Source organism: Thamnophis sirtalis, unplaced genomic scaffold (genome assembly GCF_051295495.1).
Source record: "Thamnophis sirtalis isolate CommonGarterSnake01/CBP01778 unplaced genomic scaffold, rThaSir2_p1.2 scaffold_10, whole genome shotgun sequence".
Lineage (NCBI taxonomy): Eukaryota > Metazoa > Chordata > Lepidosauria > Squamata > Natricidae > Thamnophis > Thamnophis sirtalis.
In genome coordinates, this window is record NW_028261390.1 from 25026575 (window position 1) to 25053015 (window position 26441).

Below are 26441 nucleotides of genomic sequence, written 5' to 3' on the forward strand. Positions count from 1 at the left end.
CAGACTATAAACTTGATAAATAAAAATATGTGAAATAGAAGTTAATGAAGTCAGAAAATGCTGGTTAGATGGTTTTTTCATCTCGAAACAAGACAAACTTAAAACTTCTCTTCTTCTTTCCAAAAATGAAAAGAGAAAGCAGTTATGAAATCAATAGCACGATACCGCTGCTTGAGATTTCTTTAACACCATTGTTTGTCTTATTGTTGAACATATTTTATCAGAAAAGAGAACTTCCAGATGCCTTGGTAAAAAAAAAAAAGTTTATTTTCCATACAAAAGTGCCAAAATAATGACCAACATTGAATTCTAGTTCAACCAACAGCTCGTTCTAGTAATCAAAAGAAAAAGCATTTTTTTAAGTTCACATTTTAAAAATGACATTCTTTTTTTCACACGTTTCCACAATAACCCGAGTCCCTAGGAAGAGAGAAGTTTGCATTCCGATTAGCTGCTGAAGTCCATATATCTAAGTTCATGTAGGCACGGAATGGGTTAAATCTCGGGTAACATTCCTGCTTACATAGGACCGCCTGGCTCTCCACCTGGGCTGAATGCTGAGTGGCAGCGCTGATGGGGCAGCAGTTGTCATAGACATCATTCTGAGGGGCCCAGATGGAACCGAAGAGGCCAGACATGGGTGACAAACTCCTGGTGCTCGAGAGGTAGGACTGAAAGGCAAAGAGAAGGTATCACTGGAAGTGCAAAAAATGTCTGGTTACCAGGAACAAAGCAGTTAACTAGCACTTGAGATACTGAAGCAAGCAAGCTAAGCTGAAAATTAAATTAAAATGAAAATAAACATTTTATTTTTATGCACATTTTGCTGAAGGACCAGTCCCCCCCTTTTTTTCCTTTTACAAACATATCAATGCATGAACAGTGTGGCACCTGCATGTCATATGTTCAAATACGAATAAAACTAATAAAATTACTGTATTTTTCGGAGTATAAGACACACCAAGGTTTTGAAGAGGCAAATTAAAAAAATGTTTTTGCACTCTGCAAACCTCCCCAAAAAGGCCAATTTTTCACAAAAATGGGCCTGTTTTTTCTCCAAAAAAGAGGCATGAATAGCCTTTAGGGGGCTTGCAGAGTGCTCCTGGGGGTGAGGGGCCAAAAATGAGCAAAAAAAAAGATCCGTTTTTTGCTCATTTCTGCCCTCCCCAGCCCCTAGGAGCTCTCTAAAAGCTTCCTAGAGGCTATGCACGGGCTTTTTGGTGAAGGGGGTGAGGTTTCGGGAGGCAAAAAAATGCTGTATTCAATGTACAAGATGCACCCAGATTTTCAGTCTCTTTTTTGAGGGAAAAAGGTGCTTCTTATACTCTGAAAAATACAATAATCATAATGATTACATTCAACCAACTTATATATTTCTAATAGTAACACATAATTATATTAAGTTGCAATCTGTCATTATTCAATTATTTCATGTTTTTCTTGTTATTGTTCTTATTTTATTATATAAAACATATACATTAATATTCCCCTTTCCCCATTTTCTATCTCTTATTCTAACTTTCAGTTATGTCACTCTTTATTAAAAGACGTTTTCTTTCTATCCTACCTAACTTTTAATCATGTCACCCATCTAAAAAAGGAAAGGAGAGAAGAAAAAGAAAAGCAAATCAGAACAATACCAATAAAAATATATCATCTATCCATCGTCTCTTGCCTGCTTCAATACTTTAATTGCTATGCTTCTTTTTGACTTGCCTCCCATATTCCTCTCCTAGATCATTGTTAAGGACCAGCCTTAACAAAGTCTTTATGTCCTCACAGCCCCACATTATCCAAGCATGTTCTCCAGGTAAACGTGGATTGGAACACTGTGTTTCCCAAAACCTACTCCTGTGCCTTAATCACTGTGCCAGAATTATAAATCTATTTTTATATCCAGAAAAAAATAATCCAGCATTTTTCCATTTTCCTTTACTCATTTCATCACCTGCATAATGAAAATGTGTATTTAAATACGTACTGAACAATAAAATCTATGCAACCCAGAACGTGTCTTATTAAATGTGCCAAAATTACAATCAAAACTGAAACTGAAGCCACCTAAATTTTGAAATGTGAATGTTAAATACCTCACACTTTAAAAAAAGAAACCTAATATGTAAACGACAACCCCAAAAGATTATATTTGAACTATTATAACAGAATGCATGAAACAGTCCACCTATAACACTTACTGTTGGGTTGACATAACTGGTGGGTTCCCATGTTGGAGGAAGGTTAGGTGGGGTGTTCCATGAAGACTGACAGCTGTGATCAATGAAGCCTGAATTTTGAATTTCTTCTGTGCACGGAAATCCATTATGGTAATTCATATTTTCTTTATTTTAGGAGACAGAAGGGTTTTCAGTATTAGTCGACTTTGTATCAAAGTGCAATTCTATATATTGCATGAATAAACATATGTAGTGCTCTTTATTTACATTAGCTATCTGAATAATCACTATATGAATCCTGTTTGTATGCCCAGCTGACAGAAGCACATAATCAACTCTGGCTAATCTCCATAAACCAAAAGGGGTCAGTCCAGATTAGTATTCACATGGGAGGCCTCTATGGCTATTTGGGAAAATTTTTAAATTCCCCAAATAAGGCAGTGGAAAACTACTTACCATTGCTATTGATATACCTGTATAATCCATCATAAATATATTGGAACTTAAAAGTAGATTTCATTTTTACATCCTGTTTTTTGTTCATTTGTATAGGAGAGGAGAAGACAGTCTATACCAGGAGTGTCAAACTCAAGGCCCAGGGGCCTGATTCAGCCCATGAGATGCTTAGATCTGGCCCACAGGGCTGCCCTGAAACAGCAACTGGCCTGTGATGCCTCTGCCAGGAAAACGGCACTCGGGAAGGCCACATGTGGCTCTCGCGAGCTCCGTTTTCACTGGCAGAGGGTTGAAGGAGACCGTTACAGCCAAACACAGATCTTGGGAGCCTGTTTTATTGGCAGAGCGCTCAGGCCACCACAGGCACTCCCCAACATGAATGATACCATGCTGGTCGTGCCCACCCTGGTCACACCTTCCCCAGCTCTCCAAGGTCAAATGCAATCCTGATTTGGTGCTCAGAGAATTCGAGTTTGATACGCCTGGTCTACACTAAATAACAACATAGGTTGGATGACTGAAGAACAATATCCATTTCACAGATACTAAAGGTGAAGGAGACTGAAAGAGGCAAGCTGCCATACATAAAGAGGAAGTGGGCAACTAAATAGGGTGGATAAAAGCCAGGAATCCAGTCTAAAAGATCCCTTTGGGGAGATAGATAAGAAGGAACTAAGTTGTTAAGGAAACAAAGGAAAAAAATGACAGACAACAGAAGTTGGGCCAACAAGGAAAGAGTAGTTGCTAGTCTTGTCAATCAACAAAGCAATGGATGCAAGGATTTGGAGAATAAAAGGGCTTCTGACTCTGAGTTGTTTTTGGAGCTTCTGTCCATCTGTCTAGTGCCTGCCAGTCTAATTGAGAAAAACATGGAACAGTGTGAATGTGTATGAGAAAGCACAAATATATATCTATTGTAATCAATAAAGTTCTACTGTTGCTTTACAGTCACCAAGTCTCCATGTATTCTAAAGAATCAATTGTGCCTTGGTATTTGGTTGAAAGTGATTTTAGTATGGATATTTTCCAGGGTTGTGTGTGTGTGTGTGTGTGTGTGTGTGTGTGTGTGTGAGAGAGAGAGAGAGAGAGAGTGAGAGAGTGTGTGTGTGTGTGTGTGAGTGTATGGGGACAGTGCAATATGGATAGGAGTTTAAAAGCACATTAACAAGCTAGGATAACAACCAAAGCTGTTCAATGGAATTCTGAATGCCTATTTAAGTATACCTAAGGTAAATGTAAAAGTTCCTCTCACACAAGTGCTAGTCCTTCCTGACTCTAGGCGGCAGTGCTCATCTCCATTTCTAAGCCAAAGAGCCAGCGCTGTCCGAAGACGTCTCCATGGTTATGTGGCCGTCTTGACTAAACACCAAAGGCGCACGGAATGCTGTTACCTTCCCACCAAAGGTGGTCCCTATTTTTCTACCTTCATTTTTTTATGTGCTTTTGAACTGCTAAGTTGGCAGAAGCTGGGACAAGTAACGGGAGCTTACATGGCGCTAGGTGTTCGAACCGCCGAACTGCCAACCTTTCTGATTGACAAGGTCAGTGTCTTAGCCCTTATTAGGTAAATAGTGTACTTATTTCCATGTAAAATACTCATGGTTCTGTAGAAGACTTACCATACTCATTCACTTCTACTGGACAGTACATGTTCAGCTGGCCATCACAGGGTGAATTCCAATCAACAAAGCTATTGCAAGATTTTAAAAAAAAGTGTAAGAAAAACTTTAGAAAGATTGAATTAAAACCAATACCTTGGCTTAAACGTCTCAAACACCCCCCCCCCATATTTCTCATAAAACAGCCTAATCGGGATCCCTCCATTTCTTCCAGATATGAGAGGACAACTCCCAGCTCCCACCTCCAACACACAATCTCAGACTATAAAGATCATAGTAAAAATATATAAGCAATAATTAAAAAAAAAATAAACCTGCCCATTATGTAATGAAGGGTTTTCCTGGATCAGGCACGATACATTGTTCTCAAGACTGTAATTCATGCTATTTGTCAGGCAGATAGGCTGGGGTGACCACAGATCTGCTGGATAGAGACCTAGAAAGGCAAATAAAATTTATAGCATGTTATATATTTATACAATATATATATATAGATAGAAATATTTTTAAAAAATTCAAGCATCAGCATTACAATACTATGCAACACTGTATCTCCACCCAAAACTAAATTTTATCATATACAACATTCTAATCACTTAATTGGCTGAGGTTTATACAGTTTTGACATAAAAGTTCAAGTACAATATATTTGAAGGGCATAAGACTGAAGATCATCCATCATATGAATTTGAGTTATGATTTTTCAGCCAGTATCAAACTCTGCAAATTCAGGAGATATGTGCTGAATGAATGATACGGACGACTCTTTCTCAGAGATTCTGGATGTTACAGCCTTTCCATGGTCATGTGAACGTAAACTGGGTGCTTAGCAATTGTTTCACACAATTGCAGTGTGCTGTGATCATAGGACTACACTTTGTCATGTGACATCATGACTTTTTTTCTGTTAGCTGAACTGGGCGTAGGCGTGGCCAGAGCATGACATATCCAGTCTGTGAGCCGCAGGTTTGATAGTCCTGCTATAGAAGAAAGTTGAATTCTTAAGAGATTCTGGGAAAGATAATATATTTGCAGAAAGTGATAAGCTAGTCCCCAGCTCTCCTTTTGTAACCATGTCCATTTGAGACCAATAGATTTTAGAGGAGGATGCTGAATTATTATATTCACAGGACTATTCCAGTCTTTTCAAATGCGCCTTCCAGAAGCAGGTATATTTTAAAATGGGAGTCTGTGGGAAATGGAAGAATGGGAAGTGGATATTTGTTCTGAAAATGCTGGATAAGCAAGTCCTTCTGCTTTAACTACTTTATGCTCCCATTCATCATTCTCATTTTATGACTTAGATGACAATTAATTAGACAAACAAATGAGCAAAGAGGCTTAATCTGCTTGTTCGTTTATTTCTATGTGACATGTTTGTACCTAATTTCTGCCATTTTCCTAATATCTGCCCATAAAAAGCTAAGTAAATTCCTTCACTGTAATATCTCAGTCTATTTACATGAAAGTTGGTATTCTTGGTTAAGGTATTCAGAGGAGGAAATGCATTTGCAAACTTATTTTAGCTTTAACAAAACTTCTCATCAGACTTATTTTTGATCTCTTGTGAACAATAAGCTGATCAGCAGTTCTTATTTTTTGTGGGAAACATCATTTTAATTTTTATAGTACTTTTATGAAAGATTGCAATTTACAACAATAAAAACTAATGCGAATCTAAAAAACAATAAAAAGTAAAAATGAAGGAGAAAAGACAGAATCAGAAAAATCAGAAAAACAAGGAAAAATAAGAATATAGTAAGGCAAGAAAAGAGAAATATATAAAGAAATGACTTCCTCTTTCATCAAAAAATACAGGTAGTCCTCCAATTATAACTGCAACTGAGCCCAAAATTACTGCTGCTAAGCAAAACAGATATTAAGCGTGTTTTGCCCCATTTTATGACCTTTCTTGCCACAGTTGTTAAGTGAATCACTGCAGTTGTTAAGTTAGTAACACAATAGTTACGTGAAACTGGCTTCCCCACTACACTGCTTTTGTAACTGAGGACAACTTATATGAACAATTTTAGTAACTTATCAATTTAAAAATAACATTTTAAAAAGTTCCTTTCCACTTATTTATTTGACTAGGATTTCATCTAGATTTTATCTTCTTTTAAATGGATACTGCCTGTAGATCCCATCCAATTTTGTCAACGGGGCATGGTGGTGGATGCATTCAATGCAGCTTCAGATTTCTGAATTAAAGTTGCAGTAAATAATAAATTAAGTATAAGTATAGTGGAAAAACAGAAAGAATACAAGGGAATTTTAATATCTAATGTATTCCTGTTAAGTTAATGAAATTTAAGCAACCGTTCATCCTAAATAATCTACCTAGTTTCACTTGAGTTACATAAATCATAGTGAAACTATATTAAAGATAAGTTAATCATTAGTCATATAAAATTGGATATATCAGAAAGAAAATGAGTAATGCAGGACTGCTTGGATGATCTGCCTTATATTACAAACAATAAAAATTGTGCATGAAATTCTGATATGATTTAGTTACCATAGCAGATCTTTTTAAAATAACCAACCTTCATTTTTGTCTTGATCTGTGGTTATATCAGTGAAGCTGGGACACAAATTCTCTGGATACTGTGTGATACTGTTCACTTCTCTACTAAAATTAAATATAAATATATTTATATTTTTAATGATCAACATAACTTTTCCACTGCAAAGAGTATAACCACGGTTATGTTCATAAATAGACATATATGCACATATATTCCAGGCATGATATCTAATGTAACCAAGTAAAAAAAGGTTTTTTGATAAAAATATTTGCATGGCAGCATGTTTTTTTGTCTGATCTCAAAATACAAAGCAGTCAGATTTGATTAATATTATTGAGAAACTCTAAGACTTAACTACAGTGAGAGAGAGAAATCATCCCATAGGCTATGGCAAACCACTGCTATATGGCTCCCCAAAACATGGACATAGAATTTAAAAATATATTTATTTTTAAATAAGGAGGTACATTAATATTTTATATGAAATAAACAGTTAAAAGCATTATCAAATGTATTAGTAAGTTTAGAATTAGAATATTTGCTTTTCATTTCTTTGTTAGTTATATTTGAAACAGTTGGTCTGTGACTGAGCAATACAAAAGAGGAACTATTAAAAGTCTTTACCTGGTGTTGCAGATATTGTGGGAAAGATTTAAAGTGATGGCCGTATCAGGTGAAAAATCATTACATGAAATACTTTCCCCTGCACAAAGCAAAATTAAGAATCAGGGACTAGAATAACAAATACAATATACTAACTTTGGGACTATATGATTTAACAGGCAGTCCCTAAGAGGACTTTTAGCATATTTCTAGAGATTTTCTGTAGATTCCCAAAAGTCACAGAAAAGGGAAAAAAATTGAGGAATAAACATAGCTCTCCCATCCAGAACTAGCATTTAAGACCACAATGCCAGAAACAATTAATTCATAATGTACAAATTTGATAGCAATAGCACTTAGACTTATATCTGCTTTATAGCCCTCTCTAAGCTGTTTTCAGAGTCAACATATTGCCCTCAACAATTTGGGTCCTCACTTTACCTTGGAAGGATGGAAGACTGAGTCAACCTTGAGCATGGGAGAATTGAACTGCTGGCAATCAGGAGAACTAGCCTGCAATACTACATTCGAACCAGTGCACCCCCATGGCTCTTTTGATAAATAACTATATAAATAAACTTGTCTCCTTGCCTTCAAAAATAATACATTTCAATGTTCCTTTAAACTATGCTATTAACAACTCATGAGACTATTAAAATGCATTTAAATTTAATGCATAAATTTAATAAGGATTAACAAGAAAAGCAAATAGGAATTGCTAATGAAAATACTTGATTGTTTATATAGGTAGTAAGGGGGGTGGGGTAGTCAGGAGTTTAATGTAATGCAATGATGTTTTCCCAAAACAGAAAAGAGAAAGAACATGTGTCCAGACCCCACATACTTGAAGGAAAGAAATGTCTGCTAGGAATCTTCTTATCTCCATCTGAACTGCTAGTGCTGCTCCAACTGCCCCAGCTGCCCCGACTGGCCCGGACACTTCCAGAAGAACTTCCACAATCTGAACTTGAGTCTGAACAAAACCTCTCCAAGCACTTCTTCTTAGGCCACTGGTAGAAACCTTCTTCAGGAAGCAGTTAACAAAACCAAATGTTAACACTTGCATCATTGCATTCTCACAAATAAGAAAACATGTGACTACCAGGATATCAGATTTTCTCTTCTATTCCATATTTTGTTAGACAGAAAGATTAAGCAATTTAAGCAAATGGCAGACTAAGAGAGAGCTCATTTCTAAACTAGGACTATCCCTGAAGATTAGACATGTTCAAGGTTTTATAAATATTTTTTTTGTCACTGGTTTCCATTCTCCTAATCCAGTGATAGTTAACCTTTCTGTCACTGCGTTCCGCCCTGCGTGCTGGAACTGGCATGCAGAATCATCCCACCTGGAATGTGAGGACTCACCGGCCTTCGTGAGTGCAGGAGCATCAAAACCCAGAAGAGCAGTGTTCTGGCGCGCACCGGCACACAAACTTCCAGTTTCCGGTGCGGGCATGCACCTGACAAACAGCTGGCCATTGTGCATGCATGCACCAAAAACCTGGAAGTTCAGGTGCCGTTATGCACATGCGTGCTAGAACTCTGCTCTTTCCATTTCAGGGCTCCTACATGCGAGAAGGCCAGCTGGCCGGCACACGTTTGTGCACAGGAAAGCGGAAAAGGAGCCAGAGATGCCATGCATCCCTGGGCTGGCTCTGTGTGCCACCTCCGGCACATGTGCCATAGGTTCTCCACCACAGTCCTAATCAAAAGTCAAATATAAAGACTAGAATGTTCTCCTTATTATAGCATCAAATCAAATCATTTTTTTGTTTCTTGGATTTGATTTGAGGATTGAGATAACAAAAAAAGGATTTCAAATGAAAAACTGGTTACTATTCTTTGCCTTCCATTTACATTTTACTACCTACCTGCTTCCCTGTGCGCAGATTTATCATCTCCTTTGCAAGTTTCCCCGTTGCTTTGAGCACACCAATTTCTTATGTTAATAGTAGTTCTAAGTTCATGTCTTTCACTGCACACATGCTTCAGTTCAGCCTGTTCAGGAACCCTGTAAAAATGTACCCCAAACAAGAAGAAAAGCCTTATTTTTTTCTTTCCACTCTGATCAGTGAATGAATAATGGCAACAATGCATATTAAGATTAGATGCTTGGGTTAAATAGCACATGAACAGCAACTGAAACACCAAATGTTATGTGTTAGCAAGAGAACGAGTGAAATAATTATAAAATAATACATGGCGCCAAACTCTCCCGTTCTTACACAGAATTACTATTCCTTTTTGGCAAAGGTTTCTGATCCAGCCAAACAATTCTGTTTAAAAAACAATTTCTTCGTTTTCTCTCTCCTCAGAGTCCTTTTAGCATTCATTCTAAAATAGTGCAGAAACCCCTAGAAACAGCAGCAGCAGCAGCAGCAGCAGCAATGGTAATGGAAGAAGAGGAAAGGATTGGAAAAAGTCCTTCCTTCTATAGACAGGGACATTCAGAATAAAAATACACTCAAAGATTGCTAGCACTCTCTGAACACATCCAATAAATTTAAAGTGGTAGAAACAGTGCTGATCTTCTAACTTTAAAATGTGAATATGTGATGGTAGTGATGCATACCGTGAAGAGATGTTTATATGCTTCTTCTTATTTTTTCTGTTTGTCCTATGTCTATTCCAGCTCGTATTGGGCGTGTGTCCATCTTTTTTCTCTTGAGACCCATTTTTTCGGTGAACTTCTTCCTGCTGAAAGACACAACTATTTTTTTTAAATATGTGCTAGAACCACATTCAATATAACCGACTATTGAAAGATTACCATTTCATGATACTGAATATATTAGCGTAAAGTTTTTTTTTCTATTTCTTCTCTGATACTTTTATTCTGTTTTGAATTAGAAAGGGCTGGAATGGGAGCAAGAATAAGTAGTACAATTTTGACAAAAACCAGGTCAGCATCACTATTAGCAGACCTACTATAAATGCTCCCTCTGACTTACTTTCTTGTTTTTCTTTTTTTTTTTCATTCACTCACTCATTCACTCACTCACATTGCTGTTCCACTGAGGTTCAAAGTTTCCTTAAGTTATTTCAGCTTTGTATTATATAGTTGCAGCCAGGGTTAATCAAAGAGAAAATTAAAGGTAAGTTTCATGCATGCATATTTTTGTTCTGGTGTTAAGATCACAAAATTGTAAATCTAAAGTGAATCAAAGAATATAAATAACCTCATGTAGTGTATGCAGCATCTAATTTGATCTAAGAGACTATGGAAAGCTTTGAAACAATTCTTTTTTATTAAATCATTTAAACTTCTTAATTTGTAAAAATGGAGCTCATTAATCCACTTCAACCAATCTTCATATTTTGAAAGAGCTTCTTCTTTTTAACAATTTTTTATAATGATTGCTTGTACTTTATTGCTAGTAATATCAATTGTTGTCACACACACACATAGTGTCTGGGGCGTACTGATAGACAATTGTTAAAAAGTATGAAACAAGAACTGAAATATGGCTACTGTATAAAGTTCATCTTGTTGAAACCTCTGGGCTTTTATTAGCTTTGATAAAACTTTCCAAATTGGACCATATTTAACCCCCACCCGCAATCTATCATATTGTGGCTGTTGTTGCTTTTTTTTAAAAAGTAATTATTGCAAAGAAGAGATATAAAAACAAACCTCAGCAGAAATCAATTCCCGTTTTCCAGAATACAGTAATTCATCTTTAGGTCCTTTATTCTCTAACTTCTCTGTGGAAAGCTGATCGCTTGCCTGTTTTTGCAACGTCTCAGAGTTTCCTGTTTCATTCCCGAGAGGCACTTGCTGACTATTTCCTTAAGCAATAAAGAGACATGTACTTTATAATAACCACTAATAAACCATGTATTACTTGAAATTTATAGTAAAGGTTAGTGACATGTTACATTGGATTTTAAATTCTCAAATTTCTTAGCTGAACGTATTCTTTCATCAGATACTTTAGAAAAAATATTTGGGTCTGACTAGATAAATAAAATATTGGCAAAACCCTTTTCATTCTGGAAAGTAAAATAAATGTGAAGAAAACTAATATTATATTTCAATCACATAAAACCTTCTCTGAAGGAATTTCTTCATTTACAATTCATCTTAATCCTAGTAAATATGCCTAAAATTGCAGCCTTTGTGTCATATCTGTATATCTTTTCTAACTGTTAAATGCTGAAAATCCAATTAAAAGCCACTTCTTAAAAGTAATAAAATACTTGGGTTGCAATATAATGTTACTATTGCTAAAATATTTGACATAGTCCAGCTTCTATGGCCATAATTCTAGCATTATTTTCAAAATTCTAGAAGTTAACAAAAACTATTTTCTCTGCATGCATATTTCTCTGTTGAGTTTATTCAAAACAACATCTTTTTGATTTTTAAAAAAATACCTCCATTTTTCCGGGAACTCTCTTGAAATTCTGCTTGTTGTTGAGGTGAAGATCTTGGAAAGTGACTCTCAGACAATTTCTTTGATGACTTTGAAGGACATAACTCAGGTTCTTTGAGATCAGCTAAATTTTCTGAAGTCTTAAGATTCGTTTCCTTAGGAAACATATTTGTTTGAAGACCCTCCTTCAAATTGCAATCTGAAGAAATGTTTTTCATAAGTGTTGCACTTTTCAATGCACTTTCGTCTTTATCAACAAAGTTCCCTGGATGTGTTAAGTTCTTTTGCATGTTCATGTTTACGCTATTTGCATATTTCAAGCTCAGCCAGTTTTCATTAACAGTACAACTGTCTTCCTTTGGTGATGAAATAGGATCTTCAATTGACTGGTTCAGCTTATCATCTGTTGTCAGAATGTTGCTGCTAGTTGTTGTGCTTGATTTTTGTTTACCGTAGTATACAGAACATTTATGTTTCTTCTGAGAATGGCTGTATGTTGCCGGACTCCTCTTGGCAGCATTTTGGCTCCGACTGGTGGCAGAGCCCACCAAAAGGGATCCTTTTCCTTTTCCTTTGTCAGAAGAACTGTAAGTCTCAGTGAACGCTCTGCAGCTACTCCTGATTTTAAAATAAAATTATAAGGCTTACTATAAAAAAAGGATTGCATGGTTGCACTTGCACTTAGACTTACATACTGCTTCACAGTGCTTTTACAGCCCTCTCTAAGTGGTTTACAGAGATAGCATATTGTCCCCAACAATCTGGGTCCTCATTTGACCGACCTTGGAAGGATGGAAGACTGAGTCAACCTTGAGCCTGGTGATATTCGATCTGCCAAACTGCTGGCAGCCGGTGATCAGCAGAAATAGCCTGCCTGTACTACACTCTAACCACTTTGCCACCATGGCTCTTAGTTGATACTTCTAAAACAATTTCTGTGTTTGCTATGTCTTTCAGTTTTATATTTCCTGCCTCCTTTATTATATGTCATAACAAGAATATTCATTTTTTACTTTATTTATCTATTAAACCTATATGATGTCCATCTTGCCTAGATTTTTGTCCCAATTCCACTAGAGATACTGCAAAATAGCAAATATACATATACTCTGATATGCAAATATGGAAATATAGATTATGTATATCCAAACTTTTTAAACTTGTCTTATTAGTATAAAGCAGCAGTCATCCCAACTAAGATCTTAGGAATACCAATCTATACCACAATCTATAATTTTTAAATAAGATTTCCAGGAATTTTATATATAGAAAGATAAAAGGCATTACTTGTAAGTTTCAGAACTGATGATATCCACAGAATTGTTGTTTTGCAGTGTAGAATTATGATTTGACCGCTGTCTTGACTTCATGAATTCTGTTAAAATATACTGTGCTTGCTGGAAAGCTATTAAGATCACACCAAATAAGGACAAACTGCAAGTGGAAACACACGGATAGAAACAGTACTGCAAAATGTGCAAAAATGAAAGTCCATTTAATCTCAATTTAACAAAATACATTTGAAGGCACCAAGAAGTTATAGTCAAAGAATGACTACCATTATAAAAGCTGCCATATCCTAAACTTTGTGTGGTAAGGGGTTCAATATGCATGGCATGTATCCTATCCACACTATTTTAATGTCATCTGTGATCCTGACAGATTCCATAATTTACTGAGCCTAGCATAATGCAAAACCCACTAAGGAACAGTATGTGGGATGTAGGATTTTTCTCCACCAGAATAAGTGGGCTGTCAGAGTAGCAGCACCTTCACATATTTTAGTTTCTGTTTTACAGCTGAGATTATCCTCTTCCTGATAATGTTCTCCAATGTATGTTCTTCAATGCCTGATAAGATACCAAGCAATTTTGTTGAGACCAACTATCTGTATGAGTAATTGTAAGAATTTTGTATTCATCAATATTCATCCTCTTTTATGATGAAATTTAAAAATCGACCAGAGGAAAAGATTAGTGGCAGTTGATTTTTAAAAAATCCACATCTGTTAAAATAATTTAACAATTATTCCTGTATGATTACAGAGTTTATTTCTCCTTAGGACCCCACTGAAAGCATCCTGAGAGTCTGCTTTACCTTACAAAGAGTACTGTGAGCCTCCAGAATGATTCTTCCCAACTGGGTCCTGGTACCACATCTGCACATATGGGTAACAGATGGTGAGGAAGGGTCACGTTGAGTGTAAAGTGAAACTCGATGCCAGCAGCAGTAACCAGAGTCAGCTCACGAATAACCCAAGAGGATGTAAAATCTGGAGTAAAACTGCACCAGAAAAAGAAACCAAGACAATGAAGTTAGGGCCTTTTTAAAATAGTTCTGTCATAGTTGCTTTTGCTAGAAACAAGATTATTATGGGTAGTTCTCCAATTCCAACCATTCATTCAGTGACCATTCAAAGTTGTGGTAGCATTGAATGAGTGGTACTTATCCCTACTCCTCTAAGATACAGTGGTCATATGTTCAAAATTCAGGTGTTTGCCGACCACCTGCACTTATAACTTTAGGCATGCTTCAACTCCCTTTACCTGCCTATCTTTTCTATCCCTGAAGCCTGACTCCTCTACTGGGGTGCTCCACCAGTTGACCTTCATTATCTTCTTGCTCCTACTGCTGAAGAGATATGCAAGGCTTTCTTGCATGAGGTTTCCTTGTGAGAACTAGGAAGAAGATCTCACGTGGTCAAAAGCTGCCTTGTGGAGGACCAGGCTGGGTATTCCTTGTCAGCGGTAAGAGCAAGAAGATGGCAAAGGTCAGTTTTTCTGTTGTGGAAGAATACTTTTATGAAGTCACTCCTTCCCTCCCTCCCTCTCTCTCTCCCCTCCCTCCACCCTCTCTCTCATACACAAACACACATATAAACACAGGCTTAAACTATGAACAAACTGTTCTGCTGAGGAGGAGACATTCTGAAGCTATATAAACACATGATGGTCTCATTAACTGCTCTAGTCAAGAGTAGTGCCAAAGAGTCACCAACATAGACATGTATCAAAGAAAGTAAGAAAATGGTAAAAACCCTGGGTAACAGGATTCTAAGAAATATTTTCCATTTTTAGCAGAAAGATGAATAGTGAAAAAGTGTAATCATTCCAACACAGAATGAAAAAATGCTTTGAATGCATAATCTTATTCTAATATATTTGTTGCAGTCTCTTTCAACCTCTCTCTTATCTAATAACTAATATATATGAAATGCAAAACAGTTCAGGAAAGAATACCGTAACAAGAAACATCTTTGCCAGAAGGATAAGGAAGGCTAAAAACACTCACAGATCTTAACTAGCCAATGGAACTTTTCTTTTTACAGCATTATTATTATTATTACAGATAACTAGGCCAAAAAAACCCAACCATAAATAATGATTTAAGCAGCCAGCAAAGCAAACTATGTCTTGTTAAAAGATCTCAACATCTAAAATAATGTTGCAAGTTACAGAATATGTTATTGAAGTAAAAATTTGTTAAAATCCTTACTAGAAAGAATTTGGGAATTATAGTATTTTCTATGAAAATGTTTTATGGCATGAATGTTCTCCTCATTATCAGTAATTAAAGACAATTGTAAGAAACAATAATTTTATTAATAAAAGCACAAATACTTACACAATGCTAATTTCACGTGAAGAATTTGGTGCCAAAAAGAACTCCCTGCAGTCAAGTACTTCAAACCCAAATCCTTGACAGTTGTACCCATTAATTTTCATAGACATTATAGTAATAGGAAGATGACCAATGTTCTCGACTTTAAAGTTCTTTGTGATAGACAGAATATGCTTGCCATCTTTCAGTTCTGAAAATCATAAAATAGATATATTTTTATAACAGTCTATCTATTTCAATGTTCTATACTGCTAACAAATCTTCAAATAATGCTGCTATGATACATTCATTTATATGCAAGGCAAGACAGTTAGGTGGGAATAGCAATGATATAAATCCGAATCGAACCAAACACTTTTAACATCTTGCATCAGGGAATACATCAGGGCAATCAGGACGTCGAAAAGAACTTATATTGCCACCGATTGCTTCTGCTGAGTCGCGCCCAGCCGCCCTGTTCAGGATAACCCATTCCCTCCTAAATAGGAGGGATACGGGGGATCCTTTGCAGGGTAGGGCTGAAGATTACGTCCAGTTTCTAGCGGACAAAGTTGCTCGGTTTCGGTCGGACTTGGACTCCAATCCCGCAGACCCAGCCGAGGCACTAAGGGATAATCTGGTAGGCCATCGCTGGGTTGAGTTTCAGGCTGTTGCCCCTGAGGACGTGGACAAGGCCATGAGAGCTGTGAGTGCCTCCACATGTGTACTGACACGGGGCTGGATCCAGGCGGTTGTTACCGCCTCCCTTCGAGAGGGGGTCTTTCCCCCCGCTCTTAAGGCGGCGGTGGTGAGACCCCTCCTGAAGAAACCATCTTTGGATCCAGCCATTCTTAACAACTATCGTCCAGTCTCCAACCTCCCCTTTGTGGGGAAGGTTGTTGAGAAGGTGGTGGCCTTTCAGCTCCAGCGGTCCTTGGAGGAAGCTAGTTATCTTGACCCATTCCAGTCTGGCTTCAGGCCTGGATACAGCACAGAAACCGCTTTGGTCACATTGACCGATGACCTCTGGAGAGCCAGGGATGGAGGCCACGCCTCCATCCTGGTTCTCCTTGACCTCTCAGCGGCTTTCAATACCATCAACCATGGTATCCTTCTGCGACGACTGCGGGAGGTGGGGGTGGGAAGCACTGTTTTACGGTGGTTCTCCTCTTACCTCTCGGACAGGTCGCAGTCGGTGTTAGTCGGAGGGCAGAGATCGACCCCTAGGCCCCTAACATATGGGGTGCCACAGGGTTCGGTCCTGTCCCCCCTACTTTTTAACATCTACATGAAACCGCTGCGCGAGATCATTCGGCGGCACGGGATAAAATACCACCAGTATGCGGACGATACTCAGTTGTATCTGTCCGCCCCGTGCCAACTCAATGAAGCGGTGGACGTGATGAACCAGGGCCTTGAAGCTGTTAGGGACTGGATGAGGGTTAACAAGCTTGTGCTCAACCCAGATAAGACCGAGTGGCTGTTGTGTTTCCCTCCCACCAATTCGGCAAGTATTCAATCTCTCAGGCTGGGGGGGTCAAATATTACGCCCCTCAGACAGGGTCCGCAACTTGGGAGTCCTCCTGGATTCACACTGACTTTTGAACACCATTTGTCAGCTGTGACCAGGGGGGCATTTGCCCAGGTTCGCCTGGTGCACCAGTTGCGCCCCTACCTGAACCGGGAGGCTCTCACAACAGTCACTCGTGCCCTTGTGACCTCTAGGCTGGAGTACTGCAATGTGCTCTACATGGGGCTGCCCTTGAAGAGTATTCGGCGACTTCAGCTAGTCCAGAATGCGGCCGCGCGAGCGATTGTGGGTGCACCTCGTTTCACCCACATAACACCTATCCTCCGCGAGCTGCACTCGCTACCTGTCGATCTCCGGGTGCGCTTCAAGGTGCTACTTGCCACCCATAAAGCCCTCCATGGTAGTGGATCTGGATACTTGAGAGACCGCCTACTGCCAATTACCTCCACTCGACCAATTAGATCCCATAGATTAGGCCTCCTCCGAGTTCCATCTGCCGGTCAATGCCAACTGGCAACCACGCGGAGGAGAGCCTTCTTGGTGGCAGCTCCGACCCTATGGAACGATCTCCCCGTGGAGATTCGTACCCTCACCACCCTCCAGACCTTCCGCACAGCCCTTAAAATCTGGCTATCCCGTCAGGCCTGGGGTTAAAGACCGTAACCCACCCGAATTGTATGAATGTTGTGCTTTTAATGATGTACTGTCTTATGTGTTAATTTGTTTGTTTTCCCCTCCTTTCGAATTGTAAGCCGCCCTGAGTCCCCCCAGGGAAGAGGGCGGCATATAAATAAACTACTCAAACTCAAACCCTTCTACGTTTTCCCTGTATTAATGCAAAAAATATCAGTACTACATTATATATCATCCATGCATTTATGGCATATATTTATGATCATAAATAGCCACAACAGGAATCAGAGATATGTGACATATCTGCATGTTATGAACCTAGTCTCTACACCTTTCTTTTAACCATACATATCTGTAAACTGGAAACTAATCCCTTTCAATTCCTTATCAACAGACAAATTTTCTACTCACGTCTTCTGCAGTCCATAAGGGTTGACTCTGGCACCTTAAATCGAAGAGATCCGCCAGCCCCAGGTAATCTTCCCCCTACTTTCAGTAATTCTCTCGCTCCAATGCCTTCAACATGAACCATATCCAGAACTGTCAAATTATTTCTGTAATAAATCAAGGAAAATTTAAATCAAATTTAACAAAAAAAAATATTAGCACCATCACAAATCACCCAACAGCATACAATATGTGCAATATATCTCAAAGCAAAAAATTGGAAACATGCAATGATAATTCCTTTTCCTAATGTACTCTGTTTCCAGTGGTGGGTTGCTAACTAGTTTATTACTGGTTCGCTTGCACATGCATGCAACACTTCTGTGCATGCACAGAAGTGTCCGGGGGGGTGGATGGAGCCTCCCACCACCGCCACTACCGGTTTGGCGAAACCGGGAGCAACCCACTTAGCCTGCTTCCCTGAAAATAAACTCTCCCTGGATGATATGCCCTCCCCCAAAATATTGCAACACAGCAGCAGCCGTGAGGTGACCATGCTCACTGCCTCCTGCACCTCAAAAATAATAAGGCATCCTCCAAAATAAGGCCAAGCGCTTATTTCAGGGATTAAAAGAAAATAAAACCCTGTTATATATATATATATATATATATATATATATATATTAGTGTCACAACCCCTGGTAAGCCCCAATTATGGGAGGAAGCTAACTGCCTCCAACATCTGTCAATCAGCTCGTCACAATTTATCAGCACAAATAAAAACACACACACACACACACACACACACACACACACACACACACACACACACACATATATATATATATATATATATATATATATATATATATATATATATATATATATATATATATATATATAATATGAGGGGTCCCCAACTCTCAGTCCACGCCCTGGACCCAATCTGCAGCCCATTGGGAACTGGGCCACACAAGCCACAGGCAAGTGCATGCAAAATCATCCCATCTCTACCGCCACTGCCGGTCCATGGGGTTGGAAAGGTTGATGATCACTGGTTTACATCACTTCATATCATTTCAGATGTGAAGCATTTTTTAAAAATCTGCAATGAACTTTTTAGCATCACTCTAAGTAAAAAGTAGGCCTACCTGACTAATATAAGGGAAGTTACTCTCCTGTAGTCAAGAGGTGTAAAGACAACACCAACTCTCTTCATTTCTAGAGGCTGCAATTTCAAATGAAGCATCTCAGAAGTAGACCTGCGATAATCATGGCCTTCCTGTGGTTCCCCCCCCCCCAAGAAAAATAAAAATAACAACATATTATTTATATTTGTATTTTTTGGCATCACTTAGCATTGATATGTAAAGAGCATCTTTAATAAGTTAAATTAGTAAGATTATATAAGATAAGATTTATAAACTCAACAAAATACTTTGACGCCCTTTTCTGTTTGTAAGAAAATAATTCTTTTTCAAATTCTTTACTAAGAAATGAATGTTATTGAGATGAAGGCTTATGGAACAGTTATCTTCCCACCAACGATGGTTCCTATTTTTCTACTTGCATTTATACATGCTTTCGAACTGTTAGGTTGGCAGAAGCTGGGACAAGTAATGGGAGCTCACTCCATTACGTGGCACTAGGGATTCGAACCACCAACCTTTCTGATCAACAAGCTCAGCATCTCAGCCACTGAACCACCGCATATACCCATTATATAGCATCAAATAACCAGTTTTCTGTATCTTTTTGCTATCACCCAGCAACTAAGATATGGTAAATCTAATAAATAAAAATTGACTACAACTAGCAAGTGAATCTTTCTTCAATGTTTTCTCTCTTCATTTGCACTGGAAGCAATCTTCTATAACACTTAAAAATATGGAGGTGCTTCTACCAAAGTTTTTTTTTCTTAACTCCTGTTATTAGTTACCTGTGGTAATCATTTTATTCAGTGGTAGAGCCAGTTTTTCTTCCAATTTTTAATCCTGACTGATTAAAGTCTGTATTCTAATTAAACTTCGCTCTTTTAATGTATACTCTCTAATAATAGGGTTTGTCTTTCTGTGACCTAACCTGTATTATTTGATTGTTCCATAAAAATGAAAAACCTGCAATAGAGACAATGAGTTTTTTTAAACAAATAAATATTGTAAATCATGTAAAAGTTAATTCAATATTTCATAGCAAATAATAACCCTGAATAGTTGAGTGCCTTTTGTGTATATAAACAACACATTCTGAAAAAGTTGCTAGAGAATGTATTTAATGCAGATCTATTTTTAAATTCCCTATATTTGTATGTATTACATCACTTTAACACAAGACATAACTTACCCGGTAAGTATACTCTTCTGTCAATCTGAATTCAGTGGTTGTATAATTAATAGATTGTATATTTGCACCAAACCTGCATCAAAATGCATTAAAATGGTTATACTCCCAAACACAAAATACAGCATAGAAATAACTAAAAAGCTTAAGTTATTTAAGTTTCTATTTAATTCAAATATTTTGTTTTGAAGAAAAAATATTACTCTGTTTCCCTGAAAATAAGACAGGGTCTTATTTTCTTTTTACCCCCAAAATAAGCACGGCCTTATTTTTGGGCAGATCTTATTATTTTTGAGGGGCAGGAGGCAGTAAGCGTGGTCACCTCATGGCTGCTGCTGTGTTGCAATATTTTCAGGGAGGGCTTATTTTAGCACATGCACTCAAAAGCCTGATTGGGCTTATTATCTGGGGAGGCCTTATTTTCAGGGTAAATACATGGGATGCACTACCCACAGATTTTTAATTGGGCGTTTTGAAATACTGCTCTTGTCATTGTACTGTAAGAAAGGATAGTACACAGTTCAAAGGTATATTATAAATTTTATTGCCAGAAGACATAATATTGCCACCATTAAGAATTTTGAGACAATTAGACAGGTTTTCCTACACAATAGCCACCAGAGATTGCTACTTCTCACAGGGTTGTTGTTGTGCATAAGGAAGTGCGTTGTATATGTTTGCTGCCTTGTAAAATAATAAAGGAGGAATGAATGAACGAATGAACAAACAAACAAGCGAATGACAGAACCAATGAATGAAAGTACAGGATCATATCTGCTATCATTTATTCAAACCTCTGCATGTTCCATGTATGCTCTTTTCCATGGAAGCAAAAGCAACTGGAAATTGGAGCTCGTTAAGAACACAGAAGACCTAAAGATAGGGTGTCAAACTCGATTTCATTGAGGGTCGCATCTGGGTTGTGTTTGAACTCGGGGGGAGGATTGTGGGCAAGGCCAGCTCAATGTCACTCATGTCTGTGGTGCCTATGGTGGGCCGAGCGCTCTCCCAGTGAAAACCGGCTCTAGAGCTCCGTTTTCAGCTGCAACAGACTCCTACAATCTCTACCAGTGAAAACGGAGCTCTGTTTTTGCTGGCAGAAGCAGTGCGGGCTGGTCCTTCACTGTTTCCAGGGCAGCCCTGTAGGCCTGATCCGGCCCCTGGGCATTGAGTTTAACACCCATGACCTAAAGCATGCATGCACACATACCGTCTCTTCCGCTTTCTCTATTGCTTTCACACTTTTTTGATAAATTTAATAAACTTACAGTTTCTTTATTTATAATCTGTTCTATTCCAGAGTGACCTCAAGTTAGTATAAAAGTAATAGAGGCCTAATGGCTATCATCACATCCCTCCCACTAACTACACATATTGAGTACCAAAGATATGGATGGAATTTTTTGTATGGGTTCAAATGAAAATAAAATAAAAGCCATATTCAAATGTGAATTACCATTTCCTGAGTAGAATCAGTGGTGCTTGAGGATCAGGATAGAAAGATAAAGGCAGGAGTTGCAATGTAACTGGGAAATATGAAGGGTTTCTTAGCGTAAAATATTTTACCTAAACAATTAAAACACAAGAATTCAAGTTATCAATATACAGTTTTAAGGCATTTTTGGAATGTTATACATTTTAATGCTTTTCCTCAAATACCAGTATTTACAATTATACATAATTGGCATATTCTATATGATTATAAATCTTTTTAAAAAAATATAATGGATGTGCAATGTGCTACACTAAATTATTGGCTTCACTCTGGTTTTACAATTTTCCAACACAGCTGATGTCAACATTCTTTTAAATTGATGCAATAGCTACACATTTTTTTTCAAGTTCCTAGTATAATATATAATCTCACCATGCTATTCATTGGTGCGGCTGCACTGAAGTTCAGAGTAAGACCAGCCTCTGACACCAAATGGGGAAAAGATAATGCAGATGATTCTTCTTCAGGGTTTTTTTGATAAGCAGCTTGAATAATTTCCCTAAGATTTCTTCTGTTGACATAATACATATAAAACAATGGTCAATGAATTTAATGTTTTTATATAAATATCAATTACATACTTTTGGATGGGAATATTTGTGAAATTAATTCTCATTTTTTTAAAAAAACCTTTATTTATTAAGTTTATTGGGCACCCACAGGGTAACTCTGGGCAGCTTACAATCCTAGGAAATAAATATACATATACATTTAAAATATACATAAATTAACACAAGCAAAGGCTATGATACAATTACAGATGGGGTGAGTGGGTGGGTGTTAATTGATCAACCACCTCCATGGTTGATGTGATGCCCACATTGGGGACCCAACTGAATGGCAGAGCCAGGTTGGCTCTTATGAAAACTGAGGATGGTTGGGGCCAACCTCACATCGAGGGGCAAGATGTTTCAGTGGCCAGACGCAATGGCAGAGAAGGTCCTTCTCCTGGACCCCACGAACCAGAATAATCAGGCTGACAGGGCCTGCAGCATGCCTCATCCGCCAGCACGGGTGAGACAGGCCAATTCCAGTTGAATGAGATGGTGCCTCAAGTAGCATTGATCCTTGCCAATGGTTTTACTCCACTGCTTATAATATTTTTAAGAAAAAAAAGTTAAGACTAATTTTGACAGTGGCTGAACAAGCAAGATAACAATGGGATTAGAGATAAAGAAACGACAGTTGACTTACCTGAATGGTCCTTCTATATGCGCTGTGAGGGGAATCCAAGCATGGGTTAACTTTGTCCATTACCCTAGAGACTGAGTTACATAATTGTTGGCCACACCTCCTCTGACTGGATGGGTCAGTTTTGTACGAAGGTCAGCCGTTAAAAGATGTGTAGCAATGTCATTGATAGCCGTAGCCCAGAAAAAGGTATCAATAGTCATGTCCAGAGTAAAGTCAGTCATCGAGTCAGAGTCTTGATTTAGCCCTGGCCAGCCGAAGCCGCGGGCGGGTTTGGATTCCCTTCGCAGCGCACATAGAAGGACCGTTCAGGTAAGTCAACAGTCGTTCTCCTGTGCGCTGGTTGGGGAATCCAAGCATGGGACATGCCAAAGCAATTAAGTTCCAGGGCGGGAGCTAGGCTCGTCAGGTCCCTCCGAAGAAGAGAGCACCCACTGCAAGACTTGCCACTCAAAGGAGCCTCAGCTGAGGCATACATGTCAACCTTGTAATGTCTAATAAATGGTGATGGCGACGACCAGGTAGCCGCCCTGCAAATCTCTTCCACTGAGGCTTGCATAGCCCAGGCTGCTGTGGTAGCCGCACACCTGGTAGAATGAGGAGTGATACGCCTGGGGACCGGTCCGGAATAGCTGTCATAAGCAAGAGCAATGCATGCCTTTAACCAGCGGCCGATGGTATGGGAAAACATCTTCTGCCCCATGGATGATGGGTGGAAGGATACAAAAAGTGCCTCTGACCTCCTGAACAATGCAATGCGCTTCACATAGCACCAAAGAGTCCTGGTCACATCCAGGTGATGCCACTGGCGTTCCTGCGGATGGGAAGGGCAGGGGCAGAAATCCAGGAGGATGAGCTCCTGTGCCCTGTGGAACAGGGTGTTGATCTTTAGAAGGAAGGCCGGGTCCAAGCGAAGGATGACTCTGTTGGGGTGAAATATGCAGAGGTCCGTGCGAACTGAAAGCGCCGCTAGCTCAGACACCCTCCTGGCTGATGTGATAGCTACCAAGAACACCGTCTTAAGTGTGAGTAACCGGAGGCTGATGGGTTGAATGGGCTCGAATGGTGAAGTTGTGAGAGCCCTGAGTACCAGAGTCAAGTCCCAAGTCAGGTAATGGTGCATGATCTGAGGTTAGCTGCTCCCTTTAGAATGGATTTGACCCGTGAGTGTTGAGACAATGGACGGCCATGACCACCTCCAATCATCATGGACAAGGCCACGACCTGCTGGCGAAGTGTGTTGGGCGCTAAGCCCTTGTCAAGTCCCATCTGCAAAAAGTCCAATACTTGGGGCACCGAAGCCCTGATAGGGTCAGTACCGGTGCGGTACTGACCCTATCAGTTTTGTACCCTGCAGAAGGCCTGCCAGGTGGCCTCATATATATGAGTTGTGGATGGACGATGGGCCGCTTGAGTAGTGTCAATTACCTTACTTGAGTAGTGCAGTCCGGTTACAATAGCCCGCTCACGTGCCACACAGCTAACTGCAGCAGCTGTGGGTTCAGGTATATGAGAACTTCCTGGGTGAGCTGGATCTGGTTGTCCGGAATCCTCCACGGATGTGAGCCTGAGAGATGCACGAGGTCTGCATACCAGGGTCGCCGGGACCACATCGGGGCAACTAATAGGACTTCCGCCTGCTCCGTCAGGATATTTTGAATGACCAGCGTGAGGATCGGAAGAGGTGGGAAGGCATAAAGAAGGCCGCCAAGCCATGGACTGTAGAGAGCATCCACACCCTCCGCCCTGGGCGTCTGGTACCTGGTGTAAAATCGTGGTAGTTGCGTGTTGTGAGGCTGTGCAAACAGGTCCACCTCAGGTTGGCCGAACCAGTGAGAGAGCTCCTGTAAGAGGGCGGGGTGGAGACGCCACTCCGCTTGATCCACGGTGGCCCTGCTCAACCAGTCTGCCTGTGTGTTGGAAACGCCCGAGATGTACTCTGCCCGACTCGACAACAGTGTGCTCTCCCCCCAGTGATGTAGTCTCTCCGCCTCCAACATCAGGGCCCTGGAGTGGGTGCCCCCTTGGTGGTTGACATGGGCCTTGAAGGCCACATTGTCAGTCAGGATCAGTATGTGGTTGTTTGATACTATGTCCCGGAATTCTTGGAGGGCTAGACGGATGGCTCGGAACTCCAGCCAATTGATGCTGTTTCTCAGTTCTTGATCCGACCAGCGGCCCTGTGTGACTCGGTCCGGGGCATGGGCTCCCCACCCAAAGAGGCTGGCATCTGTTGTAATTTGGATTCGGTCCGGTTCCTTGAATGGACTCCCCCTGAGGAGTTTGGAGGACATCCACCACCGAAGAGACCTGAGTGGTTTGGGCGGGAGCCGAACCTTGACCAGAGAGTGGATGGTGTGGGCCCTCTGGAAGGGAGAACCACTGAAGTGGGCGAGCATGGAACCGGGCCCAGGGAACAATGTCTATACAGGAAATCATTTTCCCAAGTAGTTGGGAAAGTGTTGCCAGTGGTAAGAGTCTCTGAGATGACACCTGACTCACCAGGTGCTGGATGCTCTGTCATCTTTCCTGAGACAGGGACACCTCGCATGTCACGAAATTGATGATGGTCCCCAGGTGGAGCAACGACGTGGTGGGCTGGAGGTGGCTCTTGGAGAGGTTCAGCACAACCCGTGTTTCTGTAATGTGTCCATTGTGCAATGCAGATCCTGGAGGGCCTGGTTCCGTGATGGAGACAAGACCAAGATGTCGTCTAAATAACAATTCGCTTGTATGGGGACTGAGCGAAGCGATGCCACTACAACTGCCAGCAGCTTGGTAAACGTTCGAGGGACCGGCGACAGGCCAAAGGGTAAGGCCCGGTACTGGAAGTGGCATCCAGCGAAATGAAAGTGTAGAAACCTCCGGTGTGCCGAATGGATGGACACGTGGAGGTATGCTTCCTTGATGTCGACTGATGTCATCATGTCACCCTGGCGGATTGATGACAAGATGCTTTTGAGGGATTGCATCTTGAACCTTCGATACTTGATGTACAGATTGAGCCTTTTCAAATCTAGGATGGCCCACCATCCCCCCGAGCTCTGGGGCACTAAGAATAAGATGGAATAAAAACCTAGCCCTTTTCCTGTCCCTTTGGAACCTGCTCCATAGCGTTGATGGATAAGAAATGCTGTATCTCGGAGTCCATTAGACGCCTTTTCACTTGGCACCTGGATACAGGGCACTTGATGAATTGCCTCGGGGGAATGGAGAGAAATTCTAGAGTGAGGCCCAGCCTCACCATCTGGAGGGCCCAAGCATCAGACGTTGTCTCCGCCCACTGGTGAGCGAAGTCCAGAAGGCGTCCGCTGATAGGCCCCTCCCCTTGTGAGTCACCGGTACTTCCGAAAGGACTGGTTGCTGGCTCCACGAAATGGCTGCCTCGCCTGGGTTTGTGCCTGGTTCTGTTGGCGACCCCTATCCCTGGCTCCCGTACGATCCTGACCCCTGTCCTGAGGATGGGTAAAGGTTCTGTTATACTGGGGAACATAGGGGGCGGTAG

General features: G+C 40.1%; 1 protein-coding gene across 4 annotated transcripts in view; it reads right to left on the reverse strand.

The window, feature by feature from the left end:
* Positions 1 to 249: 249 nt before the first annotated feature.
* TMEM131L (transmembrane 131 like) overlaps positions 250 to 26441 on the reverse strand; it is a 76556-nt gene continuing 50364 nt past the window's right edge. For 2 of the 4 annotated variants that reach the window (XM_087724283.1, XM_087724285.1), the window contains 19 exons: positions 22118 to 22256; positions 21707 to 21816; positions 20254 to 20326; positions 19062 to 19192; positions 17935 to 18077; positions 15384 to 15570; positions 13857 to 14042; positions 13047 to 13193; positions 11761 to 12377; positions 11018 to 11172; positions 9956 to 10080; positions 9255 to 9394; positions 8225 to 8404; positions 7402 to 7480; positions 6796 to 6881; positions 4568 to 4685; positions 4250 to 4320; positions 2196 to 2338; positions 250 to 671 (listed from right to left, as the gene is read on the reverse strand). In XM_087724283.1, the coding sequence (XP_087580409.1) occupies positions 393 to 671; positions 2196 to 2338; positions 4250 to 4320; positions 4568 to 4685; positions 6796 to 6881; positions 7402 to 7480; positions 8225 to 8404; positions 9255 to 9394; positions 9956 to 10080; positions 11018 to 11172; positions 11761 to 12377; positions 13047 to 13193; positions 13857 to 14042; positions 15384 to 15570; positions 17935 to 18077; positions 19062 to 19192; positions 20254 to 20326; positions 21707 to 21816; positions 22118 to 22256 (3109 nt within the window). In that variant the 3' untranslated portion in view covers positions 250 to 392. The remainder of the gene's footprint in view (positions 672 to 2195; positions 2339 to 4249; positions 4321 to 4567; positions 4686 to 6795; positions 6882 to 7401; positions 7481 to 8224; positions 8405 to 9254; positions 9395 to 9955; positions 10081 to 11017; positions 11173 to 11760; positions 12378 to 13046; positions 13194 to 13856; positions 14043 to 15383; positions 15571 to 17934; positions 18078 to 19061; positions 19193 to 20253; positions 20327 to 21706; positions 21817 to 22117; positions 22257 to 26441) is intronic. The other 2 variants (XM_014071437.2, XM_087724284.1) reach the window with 2 other exon arrangements.